General features: G+C 35.1%; 1 protein-coding gene across 1 annotated transcript in view; it reads left to right on the forward strand.

Annotated features, from left to right (window-relative positions):
* The window catches only part of LOC102233168 (ras-related protein Rab-26-like), a 51,605-nt gene that overhangs the window by 40,217 nt on the left and 2,054 nt on the right, over window positions 1–9,334 (forward strand). Inside the window, exons 6-8 of the mRNA XM_023349345.1 lie at window positions 7,797–7,862; window positions 8,856–8,912; window positions 9,059–9,135. Coding sequence (XP_023205113.1) covers window positions 7,797–7,862; window positions 8,856–8,912; window positions 9,059–9,135 — 200 coding nt within the window. The remainder of the gene's footprint in view (window positions 1–7,796; window positions 7,863–8,855; window positions 8,913–9,058; window positions 9,136–9,334) is intronic.

The raw sequence follows: 9,334 nt of genomic DNA on the forward strand, positions 1-9,334 counted from the left end.
ACGTGTGGCTCCACAATATCTTCAATAGACTATCATTAAGCTTTTTAAGCATGTGATTATAGTCTTATTTAGGCTTTGTCATTTTTAAAAATGTGATGGTAAAATGATAGATTATTAAATTATGCATCTGCATTGTTTTACATTCTTCCTCCTTGTCAAAATAGCAATACTCCTGGATCCAAAAAGACCAAAATGATGATGAGCATATATCGATGTGGTGCTTCATAAAGCAGAGACTTATGTCGCCCAGTCCTGTCTCATTTCCCTCTATCCAAACACTAAGTGTTTTTAGATGTGCTGAGATCAACTTGAAGGCACTTTTACTTAATGTCCTTAATTTGCTTAATGAGCTGAGAAGCCCAGTAGTCTCCCTTAATTCTGTTGTTTTGTTATTTGCCTTAATGGCTAACAGGTTGTTTACCTGGACTTCTTTCTATGCAAAAAGTTGTTTTACAGTTAACATTTTGAATTAACAGAAAATGATAGTGTGACATGACAAAAAGCTGAAATTTGTTGTTTTTTCTTTATATTTTTTAATGAAAGTTAAGGATTTGTGAATCTAGTTTTTGGAAAAAAAAATATTGCCCTGGGAACATATAAAAAGATGGAAAATGGTAGCTGAATCTGATTTTATCACATAGCTACTGGTTTGTATGTGATAAAGTAGCACCACACTCACTTGTTTATGTCACACAAAAACTTTCTGTAAGTTCAGCGTGAGCCTTGTCAATATGCTTGAATTTATTTTGACATTAATATGAACAATTCAAAACTTTAGATTTGAAAAATGACATTTCAATGTCCTAACCTGTGAAAGGTTTTTAGGTGCTGTTTTTAGTCAGTATAAAATAAATGGCTGTGCACCAATGTGTTAATAAACATCTCTGTAGCTATATTGATTATTATTGATTTATTTTGATGTTTATTGTTTTTATCTTTATTCTGAATTTATATACATGTTATCCACTGATTTGGGTGTTTTATGATTGACAACTGGATATGTCTTCATCAATGTTCTCTTTATATTGAGTGTGACTGCAGCTTATCACAGCTCATCAGTCTATAAGAATATTTTATAGTCATTTGAAACAAATCTGCTCTTTCGCAAAGAAATTAAGTGCTTTCTTTACAGTTATTATTATTATTATACAAAGGTTTTACTACAGAAGCATCCCTTACTTTATTTCTGTTACTTCCTAAAGATGTTGATTAAAACAGTTTCAGTATTTTTTAAATAACTGCAGGTTTGCCTGTTTCTCCGTCGGTGTGCCAGTGTTTCTCTGTGTGTTAGTGACACGGTGTCATTGTGTTTTGCTCAGCTGCTTAAAGCTCCTCTCAGGGGAGAAGTCCTACTTTCATCCTCCGCTCCTCTGGGTCGCTCAGGCTGACTCAGCCTGTTGTCGGGAGCAGACGTCTGCCTTCTGTCTCTCTGTGTAACCCTCTGATCAAAGCTGGGCAAGAATAGCATTGTCAACCCGTAGCAAATCTGCTTAGACAAGAGAGCAACAGAGGGAAAGTTGCAAAGTGAGGGAAAACTCCAAGCCTACTTGAAAAGATTTAGGGTTTGTTAATGTAGTCAAAGCAAGAGCTGAGATTTTCAGCATAGAGAATGATCATGTGTGCTTGCATTAGGCTTCTTAGTTTTTATAGCTCAGAAGACATCAGGGAATTCAAGGCTAAGGCATTCAAGGCATTTGAAGACGCTCACTTCTCATGGTTTAAATGTGACAGCAGCACTGTTAAACCAGGTCTTGTAGTTAAAACTATCCCAATTTAAGAAAATTTTATTTATCTTGTTTGTGTGTATTTTTTTTTAACAGGAGAAACAAAAAACTCTTTTATTATTAGATTATTTTCATCTCAAACTGCATCTGAGCTTGTATATAATTTGAAAGAGTTAAGTCGTTTTAAATCAAGTGAGCTGAAAGAGAAGAAAATAACTCATTTGTCTTCTCAGTGACAACAAAAGAAAAACCAAAACATCAACATCAGAGCAGCCTCTGCAACCTGTACAAAGTGACAGCTTGTCTTGTTAATGTCAGAGCTGCCAGCCGCCTCTAAAATGTTTCGGTCTTTTCTTCTGTCTTCACTTGGTGTCTCCATCTTGTTACTTTTTAACATCCTTTTTGACACGTAGCATCAAGCTTCCTGACTTTGTCATAGTCTCTTCGTCAGGTTTCACTGTTTTGGCATTGTAACTTTATGAAAGCAGAAATTGATTTGGACTTCAGCTGAAGTGCAAGCTTGACTGATTGGGTCATGGGTAGCCTTTCTCACATCCCTCAAGTATATGGTTAACAGGTGAGCCTGTATAAAAACAGGTAACAGTTCATCCTCAGGGTTGTAGAGAGACTTAACTTTTCCTGTGTAGAGTGGAAGTCTTACAAGGAAACACCTCAAACATTCTGCTTCCTTATGTGACATTATGAAAACATCTAAAGAATTCAGCAAAAATATCTGGAAAAAAAAACAGTGGACCTCCATCAGTTTTCTTTCTTGAGAAGAATTTATAGAATGAGACAAACAGCAGAACTAATTGTCAATAGCAGTATGTATTGGCTCTTAGAAAACATTGCAATGTGGTAATTATAAAGAATTCTTTCAACATTTCTATTCATTAACAAATTCAAATTTAGGGTTATTTTTACCTTAAAGTAACTATATCTACAGTTTTGACATCTGTTGTCTGTATTCTTTCTGTCTGTATTTTTTTGAACTTGATCTCCTAGTTTATTTGACTCTCTTTTAGACTCAACACCAAATTCAGAGAAGTTTTAAATTGTGTTGACTTGTTATCCTGACTCACAGAGCTCAGAGTGTTAGATCATTTTTATTGGTTTTTACAATCATAGTGAGCTGAATTTGAATGGTAATACTCTTTTGAAACCTTAATGCAAGTCAAATAAGGAGGGGAAGCAATTTATCACCTCCTGACTCTGTGCAGTTTATAGTCATTTGGTTCCCTGAGCATTTGGCCAAAGATCTTGGCATTAGTCTTGAAACTGGACAAACAGCCCTTTTCTTCTTGCAGTGGCCACAGAGGATATTAGACACATTCATTTTTTCCTATATAATGATTAGTTATATAAGGTGTTGAATAGTTTTAGCATAATGGTTTGAAAGGGAGACTGAATAGCCTAGGCATATAGACATATACACTAACAATAAGCAGGCCAATCTAGTGTTACTTATGATTAACCAGCCAGCAGCATAAAATCCAGTCCCATTATGACCTTGGTAAACAAATTTAACATTACACAACCTCAAAAACCTACTCTTCAAGTAATTAATGGCTATGAGGCCCTCTAAGGAATAATATGTGTAATTTGTACCCATTAGGATTGTTCTCTTGTTGCTCATTGTGATTTAAATGCAAAACCAAAGTCATTTTCACAACATTAACTCAACTTTGCTGTAATAACAGGTTGATGAAAGGTATAATCCTTTTCTCATTCTATTTCTGCACCCTATTGTCATTAGCTTAGGGATCCATTTGTCTCGATATATTTGAGTATTGAGTATTTTAATGTGTTTTAAAAAAAAAAAACAGATTAGGTGATTAGGACCAAACATCTTAATTCTGGACTGTCTCCAGCAATCGTTCCCTGAACAACACTGGTGTGTAATCTAATTTCCCTCTGATGAATCCTGGATGTGACGGCTTCTTGCTTGTGCAGCTGTCTCACAGACAGTGACCTTCCACTGCTGTACCTGTTCATAAATTTGGTTGAACTAATCAACAATGATTCATATGTAGCATAACCCAAAGAGAGATATTAGCCACATTAATGGCCACTACACTGGTTCTGATAAACTGGAATGCCCATTTGCTGCAAAGCTCGTAGTTAATTAATCTTGAATTGCAATATGGTTCTATTTATTTAAAAAAATACTTTTAATGTGTTATGTGGAAGAAATTAAATGCATTTGAGACGTAATGGTTTGCAATTAAAGTTTTTGTAACCCTTAATATGGAAGTAAATATGTGCCATCAGGATTTTAATTAAGAATGCCTCTGAAATTTGAATGTTGTATATTTGTTCTTACTTTTCAGTAAGTACATTTTAACACTGAAAAAGTAAGAACAAACATACAATTTCAGAGACATTTTTAATTCAAACCCTGATGCACATATTTACTTCCATACTTAACCACTCACCTTTTGTCATGTCACAACCACAGAGATGAAGGTATTTTGCTGTTTTTTATATACATGGTGGACCAACTCAAAGTAGGGTATAACTATAAAATAAAATTTACACATTTTGTTCATGTCTTTTGAAATTGTACAAAGTGCTTTTGTATTCTGTCTCCCTTGTTGCTGTTTTGCTGAACCGCCTTTCACTATACCTGCAGCTATAAGTCTTTTGGGGGTGTATTTTACAGCTTCACAAATCTGGAGTCTAAAATTCTTGTTTCAGAGATGTTCAGTTAGATTTATTTCTGCACTTTGACTGAGCAAATTGAAAACCTTAACCTGCTTTAATCTAAACTCTTCCAGTGGAGCTCCAGCTAGACCGGGCTCAGGGATTTATAACACCTAACAGGTTTCCCTCCAGTGTTGCTGTTACAGGTGGTTATAAAGAGGAGGTGCTTGTAATTTATTAAAGACTCTTCCACCAAGGAATAACTGTGCATAGCATACATTGTAGCTCAGAATATTTACTTGAAAAGGCATTTGGCATCTTATAGCTTCTGATTTGCTGTAAAGATGGGAGAAAATCACTTGTTGACAGGCCATAACACTTAACTCTTTACCAACTCTGACAGAACATTTGTAGCAAGTAGGTAATGCATAGCTTCACAAAATGACTTTCATTAGGATTTACCGAAACTAATGTTTACAGATGTACTCATCTGATTGCATCTCTTTTCCGTGAAATGAGCGCAGCGAGAAGAGTTAATTCTCTTGAATGGAAGTGACAAGTGGGATCATCTGGAATCACTGATTGTATCTGTGAAATGACCCATGAGGCAGCATGCTATAAATAGCCAAATGATATAATTACCAGCTATTATTTATCAAGAGCATCCAAGCATATGAAGAGAATAACCGAGGCAAGCTGCCCAGCCTTACTCATACAGGTCAAGTGCTCTTGTTGTGGAAAAATTATACTGCAGGGTTTGGTGACAGATGTCATCATCCATGATTCACTTCAAACCAAATCAAATGTGAAATGTTTCTTTCTGATATTTCCAAAAAATCCAACAGAATTTTGAAGAAGCATTAATTACGCTAATTTGAATTATATTCAGGTCTACGCCCCGTCAAGTGATCTTTGGACTCACTCCCACTTAGCCCACCAAGGAGCAGCTCACTGCATGCAAACCACACACTCTCCATCAAGACGACATTACTTCAACAGCCATCAAATCCATTATAATGCTTCATTGATTTAAAGGAAACACAGCGATTTAGAGAATCGATCGAAGAGCTAATGCTGTACATGTGAAGAGCAATTATAGGATTTTTGTAAAAGCTTACTAAAAAAAATTAAACAAAACAAGTAGCTGCAAGCAGGTTGCCCATTTTGAATCAGAGAATTTCATTTTAAAAATAATTATTCACTATTATTATATTATTCACTATAAGTTTTCTCAAAAGAGCATTTGTTTCAAAGGTTGTTGACTAGATCTAAACCCCATTTTACCTTTGACTCAACTTCAGAGTGGACCAAATATAAAACATCAATTCAAAATAAATTTTAATCTCTTTGTGTCTCTCTTGATCAATAAAGTCAATTAGTACCTATATCCTTTCAGTGACTTAAAATATTTTTCAAAGCTTACAATAAACATGCTGCTTATAGAATGTTGTTGTAACTTAGAAGTACTGTATGTATACATGTATAAAAATGTCAAAGTGTAATGCACGTTCAATAATGTTGTGTCCCCATTAAATCATCTTGTTTTATCTCATTAAGTTACTGAACAATAATAAATACCTTCTGTTACGACCCAACTAGTGGTGGCCAGATGATAACATGAAGGATCCATCCTCTTCAGATCCCAAGCAGCCGACACACACGAAGTTGAACATTTTATAATGTAATTTATCTTAAAAAGATGTACTTTTGATTAAGATGTTACAAATGGAGCATACGGCTTCTGAGTAAGCTATAATGCCAAAAACAACAAACAAAAGGAAACTATCTGAATATTAACCAACTTACCTAATTGAAAGTAAATAAACCAAATGGCAAAAACTTACCTCAATAATAAAGAAAAACATGAGAAAACTAAGGAAACATAAACGGCAGCTCACTCCTACAAACTCCAGAACTTCACATGGTGTTAACCATGTGTGGCCAGTTGGGATGAGCTGAGGATGGATGGCAGGGTGTCTGGTCTGCAGCTTTTATATCCGTCACCTCCAGGAGGCCACCAATTGTACGTCTCTGTCGTCTTTTGGGAACCAATCAGAGACGGGCACCTGCACACTCATATTTGCATGAGGGTTACCCTAATCCCTAACCCTAACCCTAACCCACAATTTTAAAAAACAGATATTGTACACATATTTAAGATGCCAGAGTAAAAGTCACAACAAAAACATGTCTCTGGAATATATGTTCTTGTTCTCTTGTAATATAACAGAAGTCACTAGTTATTCAAATCTTAACCAAATCAAAAGCCTAAAATATTGACTCTGTCTACATTTACTGTGTGTCACTAAATACTTTATGGATCTCTGTTCTAACTATAATGAAGGCATTAATGCCTTTGAATTATTACCTTTGCCCCTGAAATATTCCAAAGCATACAAACCCTACACCTCGTTTGCACAGCACTGAAAGCATAAAACAGACATGATTGTTCTTGACACAGTGTAACGGAGGCCCCTGAATCATATCTTTCAAGCATTAACACCAAAATTGAGAAAGCAGATTGAACACTTAGATGAAGGAGCTTAAGTAATCAGCCTTAAAATGTATCTGCCGTTTGGGAAATCAGACTGACAGTCATAAAGATTTCCTGGATTTCCTATTGGATGGGTGAGATTATGAGGAGGAAACGGCAGATCCCGAGGTGCGGAGGGGGGAACTTTCTTTTTTACCAACACAGAATCATCACCAGAATTCTAAATGAGTAAAATAATCAAATTCATATAGATCCAGATTTTCATCTAAACCCATGGTACTTAAAACGACTCTGGTACGTTAAAGGTGCTATATTTAAAAAGTATATAGTATAACAGAGTATAGGTTTTGAAAGTGAAGAGCCTTGTGCTTTAAAATCTGAAATTGTTTTTTTTTTCTTTTAATTACATTTTTGTTTTTGTTGTCTTTCAACAATTACTTAGAGAAATGTGGGCCTGAAAATGATGTTGTTTAGGAACCCAGATAGCAGAAAATGGTTCTGTTGCACTTGGAGTAAACAGTCACAGGTCTGTTTGTTCTGTTTGGTCTGTTTGTTCTTCTTTCAGGTTGTATCTTTCCCCTGTGTATCAGACAGGATGTAGCAGACTGTGTTGATTAACTTGGTTTGTCACAGTAACACTGAATGTTTCTCTCTTCAAAAACTTTCTTTCGCTCTTTTTTTCTACAATGTATCACCTTCTTTACTTGTTGATCCATTATCCTGCCAAAGAAGCGGTAGTCTCTCTCTATTATTTTTTTTTCTGTATCAATTTTATTAAATTTAATAGGCTGTTTCTGTCGAGTATGAGATCAGGTTTACATGTATTGTGTTTTTTTGTTGTTGTTTTTTCTTTGATGTTTTGTTTAAGGTGGGGCATTTTTTGTAACAGGTATTTATTATGTGTTCTGGTTTCTTGTTTCTATTGTGTTTGCCAGGCATGGCTGACTGAGATCCATGAATATGCCCAACAAGATGTGGTGCTCATGCTGCTTGGAAACAAGGCAAGTGGTCAAACAAACTAAAAAAAAAAGAAAAATAAGTTATTTTTTATGCCCTGTTTAATTATGAAAGTATTTTAATGTCCATATATCCACACATTTGGGAGTCAATTCAAGTTTTCCGAATGTGTTTCTTATTTACAACGATCATGATTATTTCTGGTCTTTTGAATGGATTGATTCATCCAATTTTTTGAATGTCATGTTTGTTGTTGGAAAGGACCCAAAGGCAGAGCAAAGCGTTTGTTGAAAAATACTTTTTTTAAAATTACAGACTTACAGAGCATGACGTGCAATGAAAACTGACCCAGGTTTATGATACTGAAGGTCTTTTAGGCTTTACAATGATACTTTGAGTACAGAGAAAATGTCTGTAAAGCAGTCTTGCTGGGGGAAAAAATCTAAATTGTCCTAAAATATCTATAGTGTGCTAAATTTGACTGACTGATATTTAGAGCACATGTTGTTCGTTCACGAAATAATACGTTTTTAGTAAAGTATATTCTTTTGTATCATTAGTCGCTTCAGTTAGAAATAGAAACATTTGTATCACTTCCTTCTTGTAACAAAACACCTAAAGAACTTATTAAAATACTTCAATATAAAGTTCTTTACTTACACAAAGATGTTTTTTTGGACTTGGTCGATGTCAAGAAAGCTAGCTTAGCATACAGAAATGACTATTACTTAAAATGTTAAAGGTCCTGGAATTAAACTATAAAAATAAATGCCCCTCAGAAAGAAAAGTTTAAAGGAATGTTTGAAAAAACTGAAAAATATATTTCAAGACAACTTTACTATAGAACCAAAAATTATTTCATCCATTCAGCAAGTCATAGAGAAAAATATCACCCATACAATCTTCACAATCTTTATCAACCATCGTTTTGGCTGACAATAGTGTACATGACCTTTGGGGTAAATAGGATCATATATTAAAATTATGGTTCATGTTTTAGGGGTAATTTGTAAATATAAAACTTTTTGTCACCTTAGGCTGATGCCACTCATAACCGGGTGGTAAAGAGAGAAGATGGTGAGAAGCTTGCTAAGGTAAAGACCTGCGAAATGTGTAGGATTTTGTTTAGATTAGGTTGTAAAGCTGCAGACATTATAAGCTCTAGTACAAGCTCTGTCACATCAACACTGAGAAAAATAAAGATAAACACTGATAAACATTCAATGCTTTGACTCTGCAGGAGTTTGGGGTTCCCTTTATGGAGACTAGCGCCAGGTCAGGGCTGAATGTAGAGCTGGCGTTCACTGCTGTGGCCAAGTGAGTATCCTTTTTTTTCCGTGGGTGTTGGAGATATGATCTCTGAGAGGACAGGAGACAGCGATTTTTGTATAATTTTCCAAACTCACATACAGTAGATTTGTTAGCAATTGTTAAAACAAGAGGAAGACAACAGACATGTTGCTTTAACAAACCTGTTTTCAGAAGAGATTGTGGATATCTGCTTTGTAGTTAGTTT

This window comes from Xiphophorus maculatus, chromosome 16 (assembly GCF_002775205.1).
Source record: "Xiphophorus maculatus strain JP 163 A chromosome 16, X_maculatus-5.0-male, whole genome shotgun sequence".
Lineage (NCBI taxonomy): Eukaryota > Metazoa > Chordata > Actinopteri > Cyprinodontiformes > Poeciliidae > Xiphophorus > Xiphophorus maculatus.